The following is a 14,258-nucleotide window of genomic DNA, read 5'->3' as shown; positions in this document are numbered from 1 at the left end:
AGCAGTAATTTTTTTAAGAACAATAATTTCTTTGATTTTCTCTAACAGCCAAGTGATTTTGCCCTTAATGCTGACAAATTAGGGGAATATTCAAAGTTATGTGTCAATTCTCTTGTCATGAACCCAAACAAGGTGAGTCACAATGTGATATTGTTTAGATGCAAAAAAGAACAAATTTTGTTTTGTCAGATTTTGCACTATACATGTATGTGGGAGAGAAAGTTGATATGCATTTCAGTGCCATTTTGAACTGTAGTTAAAACAAGATATACTATTCAAAGTTTTGATGATCTTTTTTAATATTACTATTATTGCCCACACTACCTTACATGTAGTCATGTCATGTAACATTTATCTTCTGCCAACAACCAAAGATCTGATTATTTGTCATTATCCTATTCAATCTAAGTAATCCAAATCCTGTCCTATACGCATTTTGTGTTTTCACTGTTGTCTTAGAAACCAGCAGCCATCAGAGTGGACGACCTACAATTTCATACAGATGATAAGCGATTGACCAAACGCAAGGTACGTTTCTTTGTGGTTGTCGGCTAATAGTCATTGAAAATAACTTTCCTGAAAGGAAGCTAAGGAGTATACCATCTTGTTTTGTTTTTCTTTTATGGGTATTGTGAGTTTTCTCTGGAAATATTCTGACTTATCATTCAAAATCACTTTATGCTTTTTCTTGTACAAATGGAAAACAGATGTATCCTTACATTGTGCACCACGGTATCAGGCCAGTGCAGATGAGTTTTGCTGGAGATCCTAGGTAAGTATTGTTTTATATAATACAGTTCACACCCAGGTGGAGGGAAGATAGATATCGTGCATTCGCTATTTTAAGCCTCTGTTCATCTTATTTTACCTCGCGTGGATACATATATCTTTCTTAACTTGTCTCTCTTGAGTCTTGGTTAACGCTAACGTCATTTTATCATTGCACGCTTATATATAAATGTACGTGGAATGCATAACCCATACCGTTTTTCTGTTTTCCAGGTATCAAAAGCTATACAAGTCATACGTCAAGTTAAGAACCCTGATATCAAACACGTAAGTGAAAGTGTTTCACTTTAAACACGTTCTTAACCATCTTTTAATCAACTGAACCGAAAATATCCCAGTCACCAGAAAAAGCCTATTAATGTGGGCAAGTTTGCTAAATTTGAGTGCTACTTGCTTGAATATAGTTCACTTTTCAAACCTCGTGTATCCTTCAATCAATACCTAGCTCTCTAGTCGAGGAATTTTTAAAGGCCCACTGTTTCCTTTCTAAATTTTACACATAAATTTCGCATTGTGAACTGAAAGTGGACATTCTTTACTTGTTGCGATGCACTTTCAATTCTATTCAGCGCAATCGATTGTATTATTTCATGTCTGCTATCCTACTTCGTCGGAAGGATGGGTAGTTACGATTCATTCATTAAGAGCATTTTTAGTTAAACCTGAGTGTCAGAGCAAATTTTAATTGAGTGTCAAAAGCTATATAGAATTGCATTGTTTTTGCGCAACTCTCTCAACCAATCAACTGCAAAGCTATCACCGATCACGACTTTGTGGCCCGCATTTTCCCGCGCTTTAGGCGGTCAACGTTTATTTACTTTGAATTCTCATTGGCTCTTAAAGGTATTTCCTTTCTTCTGATTGGCCACTGTAGTTGCTTTGGTTTTGGTTTCACTACACTCAATTGAAAAGCGCTCTATTAGTGTTACACACTCCATGTTTCACATTCATTCTAATTGAGACATTTTTTCCCAGGCCAGTTCCGAGTCGGAAGGACCAAGATAAGCTTGTCAAACTCAAGGTAATTGGATAGCTTGTGGAAAAAGTGTTACCTTTTTATTTTGTTTGTTAAGTATTTTGAGCGACCATGTTATTTCTTTTGTTCTCCCTCTAGACTGACTTGGAGCATATGCGCGTAAAAAGGTGAGGTTAAAATTAATCTGAGCCACACTCTGAAACGAAAGTCTATCACTAAGAATAAAGGGAGAAAGTTTCTCAAGAAACTGTGGTGCTGCGTCGGTGGAAGAGTATAACAGGGTAATTTGTCGTTATCAACTGAGTTGATAACGTAATTTGGGCACAGACTCACGCCACCTTGCGACCGATCACATGCGAAAAGTCAGCGGCTGATTTTGAGCACATGATCGGTCGCAAGGTGGTGTGTGTCTGTGGTCCAGTCACAGAAAAAGGTAAAGAAAAAACAGTACAATGCTGGATTACTTTCAAACCTCGATTAAACTACTTCCATGTGTGCATTTCATAAGGATAAACTTGATCAATATCAGTATCTGGGCAACTGCCCACCTACCCCTCCCCTAACTCAACAACAGTCAATTGACAATAAGTGAAGGTTAATGTTGGGTTTGGGGAGGGGTACGTGGGCAGTTGCCCGGATACTGATATTGATCCAATAAACTTATGTTAACCTGCCTTTATCTCGTGCTTATTTTTTCAGCGCTATGCGCCGTGATATATTAGCAGAAGTCAGCAGCAAAGGAATGATCAAAACTGGCCTTAAGTCTGATATCTGCCAGGTTTGTTAACTCTTTGGTCTCTAAGAATGACTAGCATCTATTCTCTCCTTGCAATATCGTCCTTGAATCACTCATTACGGTCATGAGAATAAAGGAAATGATCACTAACTAAAGAAGCTGTAGATTGTTAGATAATTTCTCCATGTCCGCACCTTAGGCCATGTATGGAAAGCAGTATGGAGAATATGCATATTGATACTGGGATATAATGGGTTGAGCATGCAACTTTTACAAGTAATCATTCTCTTCACATGGTGAAGATAAGAACTAGAATAGCGGAAATAGCCATGTAATTAAAGTTAATTTTCAGTAAAGGCTTGTGTTTAGTCTTTATTTACATCTTCATAGACCCTGGGTGAGTTCACAATTAGCTGAGGCATTGACGGTGATACTTGTTCTTTCCCAGCATGCTCTACTCCTTCCTGTACTCGTACACCATGTACGCTATCACATGTGTCTGAAAACGCTGGACGAGAAGATGGGGTACATATTCAAAGACCGATCTTTATTACAGGTATTTTATATTGCGCGAGGCAAATTCAAGCTGATTTGTATTTACAATTAGTTAAGAGTGTTCTGTTTAAAATTTAATGTGCTTTCTCGTGTTTGTTTTGATCCAAAGCTTGCCCTGACTCACCCTTCCTATCACCTCAACTTTGGTATGAACCCAGACCACGCGCGTAACTCATTGTCAAACTGTGGAGTGAAGCAACCGAGATACGGCGACAGAAAAATCCGACATTTGCACACGCGTAAGAAAGGTAGGGGTAGAGAATACCCATTGATAACAAGAGATGGTCAAGTATAGAGATCGAACTCTCATCACGATACTTCGCGATATTTTTTCTTCCACCAAAGGCCCATTTCTCTGAGGTGCTAATACCTTAACGGGGCTGAGGCCATGTTTTGATATCTCAATCTAAGGAATAGTAGAGCGAGTCTTAACAAAAAAAAAAATTAACAACGAATACGTTCTTTATCTTTATCGTTTGAACTTAAATGCTATACATGATCAACAAAATCAGCTCTTTAGAACTGATTTGTACCGGGACTTTCGAGTGACGGACCCTTGGATATCCCTTGACTATCCATTCATCCTCTAAAAAACCTTCAATTAACTCGTTAGAGACACGTCACATTTACTCACAAGATATAAGATACCTTGAGTCTATATAGCGCTTTTCGACTGAGCGTCGTTAAACCAAAACCAGTGTAATTACAATGGCCAATTGAACAATATTTTCTGCCCTTGGATTTTAAGATAGTTTTTTAAGAACTGGGGTTTTGTTTCAGTTTCTTTTTTTTGGCAAATTCTTATTCGTTTACATGATAGTACTTTAGTTGTTACTCAGTTTAAAATTGTCTGTTTTGTTAAGGTATTACCCAGCTGATACGTGTCATGTCTAACCTCGGCAAGATGGAGGAACACCATTCTATGTAAGCACCTCAAATAATTCTAACAACTAACGTTCCTATCGCCATTCTCATGTACAGCTCTGTTATGTTAAATTTAGGCACTATTATTTTCTTGTATCACCTGTAAGCGACCGACAGTCATTTAATATAGTTTAACTAGTGGAGAACTAGGAAATATTATGTCCATGGAAAGCCCTATTGTTAAAAATGAAGTACAGCAACGAGAATCAATAGGAAAGTCCGTAAGTAATTCAAGTGGTCCATACCAACTGACACTCTTAAGTGGAAAGAACATACAGTACATTGACCGCCAGTGATGGAACCCAGGCCCCTGGATCTGTTGTTCAGCATACTAACCATTCGGCCACCCAGGTGGTGGTGGAACGCTATAAAACTGGACTTGAGTGGGACAGGGTGCTTACAGACATCAGAGATTTTCCCTTATCCTGATTATTCCAAGTGGCGATGTTGCCTTCATGAAGAGAGAACGCTCATGACGTTGGTGTCCAATATTTTGATCATTGCTCTCACAAGCACGTCGACCCAACAGAACAGTTTCTATAGAAACTAAATCACCTAAATTGAATACCACGTTGCCCCCAAAAACCCTTCTGAACGGAATATGGTTTAATGTGCTCTCAGCTTCCTAATTTAATCCTGGTATTACAGAGTTCTGACCTTGGCTTCCAAACTCTCTCTAGTTTTGCTGATGATTCTGGCACTCTTGTTAAATCTAAATCCCTCAGTAAAGCGAGAAGGAGAATAATTGGAGGCAAGATAACGCATTGGTTAGACAGGTAGAGTAGGTGGAGTCAGTTAGGAGTCAGACAGAGACAGGCAGACCGTGTAGACAGACAGACAGACAGACAGACAGACCGTGCAGACAGACTAACTGATAGACAGACCGTGCAGACAGATAAACTGACAGACAGACAAACTGAAAGATGGACGGAAAGACTTACTATGCACATAAACCGACAAGCAGGCAAACTGACAAACTGACAGACAGACACACTCGAAGAAACAGACTGACAGACCGTGCAGAAAGTCAGGCAGATCGATCGACACACCAGACAGAGTGGCTTGCGAAATTTTAATATGACGTAGTTTTAGCGTAATTTAATTAATTGAGGAGAACACACTTGAAGCCTTAGAAGGCGACTGGTATCAGCGTTGTATGAGGTAATTACAAGGTGGGCCATTTTGGCCTCTTGAGCAGTATTTATTGTATGTACTCTTTCCCATTTTCTCCAGGATACGACATAACGAGAGGCTTGAATTCCTTGGAGATGCTGTTCTGGAGTTGATTAGCAGGTGAGATTTACTGGAAAGCTCTTACTCTCGGATAAATTAATACACAAACATTTCGACTTGTGTTCCTCAAAAAACCTATTTCATCCTCTGGTGAATTCTGTGAATTTATCCTTGGAGTATTTCTGTGCTGAAGCTCACCGTGGTTAGATGTGGAGACGCAAACCAGGAAAACTGGGTCGAGTACGTCAAGTCGGGGCATGCTGGTAAATTTGCCGGAAAAAATGAAAAGCTTCCACTTAACGTATTCAACTCAGATCTCTGGGCAAAACACGTCTAAACATATGGAAGTCAGGTTTGGATTTGACGTGGGTAAATTTGGGAAATCACATCAATTCAGTACAAAATAGCCCTCTCATCTGTGCGATAGTTTTGTCTCATAAGAAGCTTCTCTGACTCATTTCTTTTCTACTCCTCTCTAGTGTTCACCTATATTTTATGTTTCCGTCAAAGCCTGAAGGAGGTTTAGCCATGTACCGCTCAGCTTTAGTGCAAAACAAACATCTGGCACAACTCGCCAAGGTACGTGTAAATCATAGCACGTAATGGAAAAGGCAACGAAGTTGGTGGAGGTTTATCACGACCTTGAGCTTAAACTTACCGAGAGATATTCGATGAGAAATTTTCTGAATTGGTAATTTGTCTTTTTACGTTAACGAAATTTGTATTTTCAAAATCATTATTTTGAGCGTATGTTTTCTTCTGATCTACATTCATTTGTCTTGTCTTTATATTCCCTAGAAACTGGGTTTGTCCGACTACATGCAGTTTTCGCACGGGTATGTCACCTACGCTACTGAAATAGAAAGTTACTTTTAACTGGGATTTCACTTTCATTTGGTAATTTTATTTTTCAGTCCTGATTTGTGCGTGGAAGAAGATCTCAATCATGCCATGGCAAACTGCTTTGAAGCCCTCCTTGGTAAGTGCTGAGACGTTTGTTCCCTTATTTTCTTCTTGTTGTTTTGTTACCGGTTGTTTTTTTGTTGTTGTTGCTTTTGTTTTGTTTTTCGATATTTGAAATGTTGAAAGGAATCGCGAGAGAGATTGAAAAAAGGACCAACTGAAACTCAGGGGGTGAAGCAATGGGAGGCCATCTGCCGACTCCCAGTCTCTTGTGTTCTCGTCCTGAGTGGTTCGCTCTGAGGAATTAGAGAGGCTGACATAGAAATATCGGATCAATATCAGTATCTGGGCAACTGCCCACCTACCCCTCCCCTAACTCAACAACAGTCAATTGATAATAAATAAGGGTTAATGTTGGGTTAAGGGAGGGGTAGGTGGGCAGTTGCCTAGATACTGATATTGATCCGAAATGTCCGGCAGATAGTAAGGAAAATGGTAATGAAATCTTGGTTGTGTAAGGGTTATACAACAGTTCCTCAACAGCAGGTGTACCTATGAGTGCACCAGTAGAGTAAATATTTGGCAGCTGCAATTTTATATGTCATGGTAAATAAAATGAAAAAGAAAATCGAATATATGGAACATTTTTCTTACGTGCTGTTGTTTTCGTAGGGGCTATGTATTTGGAGAGTGGTTTAACATCAACTAAGGTTCTGTTCACAAACGTGGCCTTTGAAGAACAGGTTCGCTTTGCTTTATTCTTGCGGTTTTTCGATTTTTGTGTGTGTGTCTTCAATCTTCTCACTGCCCTATTGTTGATACGTTTTATTTTTAGGAACTCAGAGATGTCTGGACAAACTTGCCTAAGCATCCTTTACAGGTGAATAAACGACATGACCACTGTCACTATAATGTACCTTTTTTTTAATTACCGTTTTGTGCTGGAAATTATCTTTTCTAGCGGCGTAAAAGTGGATTCTTTTCAGTAAGGAATATAGAGTTGTAAGGCATATATATATATATATATCTTGATCACCGTAGTTTGTTTTAGGTGTTCAGTAGGTTAACTTGTAATTGAATGAGGGGACTAACCCAAATATCGTTTTCTAAACAGGCTCAACAACCAGACGGTGATAGACACTTGATAGCGTCATCCCCGATTCTTCAGGTTCATCTCGTTCCTTTTTTTTGCCATTTTGTGACTTTTTTCATGGATAAGGAATATTGTCTTATACTTTTAGTGTTAAAATTGACTGAGAAGCTTTTTGTATGTTTATATAAGTATTCACAATAGGCTTTAAAACATCTTATGTCGTAGGTGTACACTTAGAAAACAGCGGTTCATTTCGCGCAGCTTGGCCAATTGTAGCCTGCGCCGGTTACTTTGACTTGTCGAGTACAAATTTCCTTCTTAGTGTTTTTGTTTCGTTTCCTTGTAGAAGTGTAACAGCTTTTGTGCTATTTCTTGGCTATGAGTCCTTCCTAGAGTCTCTTGCACCAGGGGCGGGCAAAAGAGAGACCATAGAAACGAAATTAAACTTTGTGAGCAGACACTTACCCATTTTTTTTTTGTTTGTTTGCTTATTTATTTTTTTGAAGGGGTAAGTTTCTAAAGAAACTGTGGTGCTGCGTCGGTGGGAGAGTATAGAAGGTAATTCAGTGTTAACAACTGGGTTGAAAACGTAAATTAGCCACCGTAAAGAGTAAAAAAGCTGACGTTTCGAGCGTTAGCCCTTCGGCTGACGAAGGGCTAACGCTCGAAACGTCAGCTTTTTTACTCTTTACGGTGGCTAATTTACGTTTTCAACCCAGTTGTTAACACTGAATTACCTTCTATTTATTTTTTTGTTTGGGTTTTTTTGGGTTAAGGGTTGAAATGTTTCTGCTCGTTTTTTAGTGTTCCTTCTAGCTCTATTGTGTTCAGCAGCTGCAGTTGAAATTGCAGCAGCATAGTATAGCTGTATGAAAAGGGGTTCTTGTTGTTGACGTTGTTTTTCTTTTTGTTGTCAGAAACTGGAGGAGTTTGAGAAAGCAAGTGGAATTGAGTTTAACCACATTCGGTTGCTGGCGCGTGCCTTTACCCATCCACAAGTCGGTTTCAATAATCTCACACTGTAAGTGGCATCCAAAGAGATACCAGAGCACGCTCCTTTAAATCGTGATGATGGCGGCTTACTTCCTGACGCCTATTTACGCCTCGTCAGAAAAAAAAGCAGCTAATTAGTGAGCGTTTAAAAGGACCTCTTGTTACAGCGTTTAGATCACCCCTGATGAAGGCACTAGACAGGAGTGTCAAAACGTTGGGTCTATGAACTGTAATTTCTTGGTTAGATTCATTAAATCTTTAAGCCAGAGTAGTATCAAACTATGTCAGATACCAGAGCAGTTAGCCGTTACAAGGAGAAGCCTAAATTGAGCCTAAATCAGCCTGCCGAGATCATACTCTTAAATCTTCATCGCGCTGCTTTTCGCCCGAAATAAGCTTTGTCCTGACTTTTTATGGAAAGAGTTCCTTAATCGCCTAGCATAAGTGAAAGCTAAACAAAGCTAAACAAAGCTAGACGCAAAAAAACAGGGTACCTTGCTATGTTTATATGACCTTAGAGTAGAGTAAATTGCCCGTTCAGTTCAGTTGTATCTACTTAGAGTAGCGTAAATTGCTCGTGCAGTTCAGTTGTATCTACATCGCCAATATCATTCTAATATTTTTACGCCCGGAATAATCATAAATCTTTCTCTTTGTGCTGGATCGATCTTATCGTCGCCCCCAAACCAGGTTTGCCTCAGAATAATTTCCTTTGAGACTGATAGCAAAGGAACTCGATAACGTGACAGCTCTGGGAGACCTTGCACCGTTGTTTTTAGGCAGTGTTGTAATCGTTTTGTAACACATTTATGGTTTGTTTTCAGTGGCAGCAACCAGCGTATGGAATTCTTGGGTGACTCTGTTTTGCAGTTCGTCGTGTCTGTGTATCTCTTCAAGCACTTCCCTGAACACCACGAGGGACATCTAACGGTAGGGCTTGAACAGAAGAGGCACTTTGGGACTACTCTTTACCAAAACGTTACAACTGAACATGCGAAGGTGTCGATCCGCAAAATCACGAGAAAATGTTTCTGATCATACCATCAAGGTCAAAAATCTCAAGTTAAACTTGACCTAACTGCTCTCCAGTTTATTTTTTTCGTTGAAAATTTGCTATTTCTTTCTTTCTTTCTTTTCAGTTGCTGCGCAGCTCTCTCGTCAATCATCGAATACAAGCAGCGATCGCGCGTGAGCTGGGACTGGACAAGCTGATAAACTTTGGAAACCAGGTGTCTATAAGACCTAACGGTGTTTCCTTATTCCATTAGTGGCACACTATGTTCACTTCAGTGAATTAGCAAAATGATGGTCATGTGTTGCTCCTCAAGACTCTCTTAACGTGCAAGGATCTCATGTTTATGTTATACATGAAAATAATTGTGTTACGGCTTTGATTTTAAGTTGAGGTATCTTTGAGCGTTTAGGCTCAAAGTTGCTAAAATTTCCCTTTTCAGCTCCGAACATGAAATTACCTGTTAAGGTGATCCGTTTTTGTTTCACCTGTCCTTGCTGTAAAAACATTCCAACCGAGGATGTTTCTCGTCTTGTTTAATGTCCTATTACTGTGTTTCAAACACCAGGGAATGAAGTCTTTTCGGGAGAAGCTTCTTGCAGATATACTGGAAGGTAAATTATTTTCAGATTTATTCAACAAGGTATTGTTCCAGTCTTTTCTTACACTACTTTCTTGTTTTTTTAAAATTTTTTTTATAGCTTTTGTTGCTGCCCTGTACGTGGATAAAGGTTTAAGATACGTGGAAACGTTTTGCTATGTCTGTCTCTTCCCTCGGCTCGAGGTAAACAAACTTTCCAGTCTTGTTTTGCTCGAGAGCCATTTTGGGTCAGGTTTTCCTACGACATCTACCCTGAAAATGAGATCAATAGCGCTTTCTGGTATTTGATGCTTTCCTAAGGATTAGAATTAGCGGTGTAGTTGTTAAAATTATTGCAGATTCTGATTGGCTATTGAATTTGACGCGGGAGTGCATTGGTTTTTACACGACTTTGCTCTGTGATTAGTTCAGAAAAACTCACGAGACTCTCACAACCAATCAAATCCAAAACTGAACCAACCCGTATTTGCGGTAGATTGACTGTTTTACTCCACTTTCAGTTGACTCCTTGTGATATTTATCTCTGGTCTGCTTGGCCGTTGTAAACAGCCTCGTTCTAGGGATGAAAAACGTGTCAACCAACTATTGGTGACATCCACGAATGGCTAAATGAAAGTACCTGACGTCATGTTACTTGTCACTTCGTGCTACAAAGACCGGAGTAACCTGCGGCGCCTTGTGGTCTACTTGGCTCGAGTGCCCTTTTTTAACCCACCTTTAGTGTCTTGCTACAGTACCTTTTATTGTTGTTGGATTTGTAGTTCACCGTGGCTATATAGTGGCTGTATAGTGTGGCTTAAAGAAATCAACTTAGTTTAGGGTTCTAAAGAAAAAACATGGAACCTTGTTCTTACGCTTTGTTTCTCGTATTTTATTCGCAAAATGTAACTGTGCAGCCAATCCATTCTGTTGTTCCTCTAGGAGTCTATCATTAATCAAGACTGGATGGATGCCAAATCACAGTTGCAGCAGTGTTGTCTAACTTCTCGCGAGCTAGGAAAAACACCTGATCTTCCACAATACAAGTGAGTGAAACATTCCCATGGAGGATTTTCTTTGATAGAATCCACAAGTATGTTGTATACTGACTTTTCCTTAACGAAAGTTATGAAGGGTTCCTCTATACTCTCTGATGAGTGTCAAGTACTGAACCACTAACAATTTGCCCTCTTAAACCAAAAAAACCCGACGATATGCAACATACTTGGTACGTTTATTTTTATGTTGAATGAGAATTTTCGCCGCAATTTAATACGATAACACAAAGCCTTTCCATAAAATTCTATCTCTAAATATGAGAACAGTCGCACCGTTTCTTTGGGCTCCTTGGGTAGACCTTTCTCGAAATCGGTGACCGAGTATTAAAACCATGACCACCGCTGAATGAGCATTCTTAGGTTCTACCATTATTTCAGTCGATGGATGCAAGCGGAAAATTATTGATAGTGTCAATGAAAGTAGTAGGTTTCTAAGAAGATCAGACAACCACCTCTCTTGTAAGCCTGTTTTGTCTCAACTAACCGAGAGCTGGAAGAGTAATCTTACAGCGTTTTATTAAGCTTGAGTTTTTCGGCGGAGGAAATAAGATTTTTAATTTGAAACATGTTTTGATTATTGATATTTTTCCTTTTCTCCTTGAAGAGTTTTACAGAACAAGGGTCCTGCTCATCATAAACGTTATACAGGTAAGTTTGAACTGAAATCAAATCCAGCAAACTCTAACAAACACTAGGATTCGCATCAACCGCGTAGCCATAATATCATTTAGGTTGGTCAAAAATAGAATAGCCTAAATTACAAATCACCTTTTAACAGTAAAACCACCTCAAACAAACCCCTTTGCATGGGAAAAAAACTAAAATTTTGGGCGTTGATCGTGGAATGAAAAATCTAACGTGTCAGCTTATCGATTTATGGAAAGAGCTTTTACCCATTTTCCACCCCTCTAGAACGAGCAAATTCGGAAGGCTATATTGTTTTAGGCATTTCTGATCCATTCGTAATGTTAAGTGAGTGATTCACACTTAATTCTTATGAAATAGAATCAGTATAATGTAGATGAAAACAACGACGTTGTGGCGCCTCATTGTTTCTCAAATAGATTGTAGACCAGAAGGTTTTCTTTATTGATGATTGATCAAACAGGTCTTATAATGTGATTAATTGCTGGTTAATCGAAAATGTCCAGTCTTAATTTTGCTAACAGCATACCTTTCTTTAAAAAAGCGGAATTTTTTTTTTGTCTTCTTCCTCAGTTGCTGTTTACTACAAAGGAAGAAGAATGGGCTCTGGCGAAGGCAAGAGGTATTCGTAGTATAATTTAACTGTTTCCAGCCAATCTGTACAGCTTTCGTTGACAAGTAGTGTTATAGGTCTTCCAGTGGTTTCGTGGGATTTTTTTAGTTGAGAAACATCTTTTGGTAAATTCTTCACTTCTCGCTTTTTTTTCAAAACATATCAACAGCTTAGAGAGAATTTTCTTTTTTTCACTCTGAATGTAACCGGATCTGCTTAAGTTACCGACACGATTATGCTGTACATCTATAAATCTCTTCAACCTTGTCTCGTTCCTTTTTTAGAATTTGTTTACCCTTGTTTAATTGTTTATTTGCCCCACCTTAGAGAAGTGTTCCATTTCGGATGTTCCATCATTTAATTTCCTCTTTTTGAGAGACGAATCATCATTACACGTCTTGAATGTTGAACTTATCTTAATTTTCAGTCCAACACATAAGCTCTTTTTCAAATCTCACATATATTTTACCGAATTTTTGGTAAACTCTGACACGTGTTCTCTTCATCTCCCTTTAGTATTCAACAAGCAGAAATGGCGGCAGCAAAAGATGCTTTGACATCTCGTGAGTACTTTTAATGAATATCGTCATTTGATAACATGATAAAAATTGTTACTTGATGAAATGGTAACGTTGTAGCATAATAACATGATGGCGATGGCATTGTAGAAAATTAGCATGGTAACGTGGTAAAATGAAGATGACCTGTACACATTATAATAAACAATTATTCCACAAGCGCGCTTTGGATATGAGATGATACAAGTGCGAGCGGAACAATTGTTTTATTAAAAACGCCCCAAATATAAATCAGGTTTGACTCCTAACCCTTGATGGCTAAGCCAACGAAAACTCTTGAATTTCATTATTCAATAATCCAGTTTTTAATAATTTATATGGTAACGTGATAAAATGGTCATGAGATAACACGACAGTGTTCTGATATGACGACATGATGATACTGGTAAGAAGGCAAAACGATACAATAATAACGCCCATAACACCATCACGTGGTACAAAGTTGCTATGATTAAGTCACGACGATTATGAAAAGATGATAGCGTAATAACAATTTAAAGGTAACATGGCTACATGACACAGGGATAAAAGAAACGAGCACCTTCAAAGTGCTCATTCCACCTCGTGTACGTAGGAAACGATGGCACAGGGTAATATTTCTCTAAAATGATCCCTGATGTGTGTGTGTTTTGTTTTTTTTTTTCTTTTGTGGTAGACTATTTCCCGGAGCTGGCGAGACAGAAACGTCTTCTTGACCGAAAACATCAGGGGAGACGACGAAATTACTGGAACAAAGTACCGCGGAAAGAATTTGAGGAGAAAGACGATCGGGTGGAGGTAGAAGTTGTACCTCGCTGGGAAGAAAAGGAAACTATCGAAAAAGACGACAACTCAGACGTAACACAAGACGAATGTCAGCCACAAGAAGAGTAAAAAGACATTTCTGTGGAAACGCTAACTGTATTGTCAATGGTAGGGGTGGGGGTGTGGTGTGGTGTGACCACTAGGAATCATAATTAAGTTAGTCAAGGATGCTGAACGAAACCCAAAACGATTCATGTAAGGGGAAAATTGCGTGGAAACCTCCATAGAAAGTAACATAGTTAGCCAGAGAAAATCATTGGATTCTCTTCTAAACGTTGTCCTCTGGATGAAAATTGCTTGCTAAAGACCTTGCGAAAAATACTCCCTTCGTAGAAAATTGGAACAAACTTGCGTATTGGTAAAACTTGAGAAATTCGAAAATCCTCCTTCTTTTATCCTATCCTTCCCCATCTGAGTTTTACTCATGATGAGTTGACTCTGCTTTTATTTATATTAGTTACCCAAGGAAGACTTTTGGAGTAATCTACTATCTCTTCTTGTCGCTATATTCCAATTAATTCAGAGTTAAATATTTCAAAACAGTTCAAAATTATAATATGAACGTATTTAAAGTTTTAACCAACTTATAGTGAAGGAAATATTCTATGTGAAATTATTTGAGATGTAAAGTTTATTAATCGTGGAAAAGCTCTTTTATATGTAAGTATGCACTTCAAGCGAAATACTTTTATTACTTTTATAGAGAAAAAATTATAATAATGGACAAATGCTTCAATAAAAGGTGCTTTAAGACACTCGAAGAAAA

At 38.6% G+C, this 14,258-nt stretch overlaps 1 protein-coding gene across 1 annotated transcript in view; it reads left to right on the top strand.

Annotated features, from left to right (window-relative positions):
* LOC113686142 (ribonuclease 3) overlaps nt 1-14,258 on the top strand; it is a 22,390-nt gene extending 8,132 nt beyond the window's left edge. The window contains exons 12-38 of the mRNA XM_089205101.1: nt 49-132; nt 460-528; nt 708-772; nt 1,003-1,056; nt 1,765-1,810; nt 1,904-1,932; nt 2,465-2,543; nt 2,950-3,057; nt 3,166-3,304; nt 3,920-3,980; nt 5,214-5,273; nt 5,693-5,792; nt 6,012-6,049; nt 6,128-6,192; nt 6,789-6,859; nt 6,952-6,996; nt 7,231-7,284; nt 8,127-8,230; nt 9,027-9,132; nt 9,342-9,431; nt 9,783-9,828; nt 9,916-9,998; nt 10,737-10,840; nt 11,457-11,500; nt 12,071-12,119; nt 12,627-12,673; nt 13,344-14,258. Coding sequence (XP_089061227.1) covers nt 49-132; nt 460-528; nt 708-772; nt 1,003-1,056; nt 1,765-1,810; nt 1,904-1,932; nt 2,465-2,543; nt 2,950-3,057; nt 3,166-3,304; nt 3,920-3,980; nt 5,214-5,273; nt 5,693-5,792; nt 6,012-6,049; nt 6,128-6,192; nt 6,789-6,859; nt 6,952-6,996; nt 7,231-7,284; nt 8,127-8,230; nt 9,027-9,132; nt 9,342-9,431; nt 9,783-9,828; nt 9,916-9,998; nt 10,737-10,840; nt 11,457-11,500; nt 12,071-12,119; nt 12,627-12,673; nt 13,344-13,561 — 2,058 coding nt within the window. The 3' untranslated portion in view covers nt 13,562-14,258. The remainder of the gene's footprint in view (nt 1-48; nt 133-459; nt 529-707; nt 773-1,002; nt 1,057-1,764; nt 1,811-1,903; nt 1,933-2,464; nt 2,544-2,949; nt 3,058-3,165; nt 3,305-3,919; nt 3,981-5,213; nt 5,274-5,692; nt 5,793-6,011; nt 6,050-6,127; nt 6,193-6,788; nt 6,860-6,951; nt 6,997-7,230; nt 7,285-8,126; nt 8,231-9,026; nt 9,133-9,341; nt 9,432-9,782; nt 9,829-9,915; nt 9,999-10,736; nt 10,841-11,456; nt 11,501-12,070; nt 12,120-12,626; nt 12,674-13,343) is intronic.

The sequence above is a fragment of the Pocillopora damicornis genome, chromosome 4 (genome assembly GCF_964200805.1).
Source record: "Pocillopora damicornis chromosome 4, jaPocDami1.2, whole genome shotgun sequence".
In the NCBI taxonomy this organism is placed as follows: Eukaryota; Metazoa; Cnidaria; class Anthozoa; order Scleractinia; family Pocilloporidae; genus Pocillopora; species Pocillopora damicornis.
Note: the sequence above shows the minus strand (reverse complement) of the source record. Positions and strands in the feature narration are given on the sequence as shown.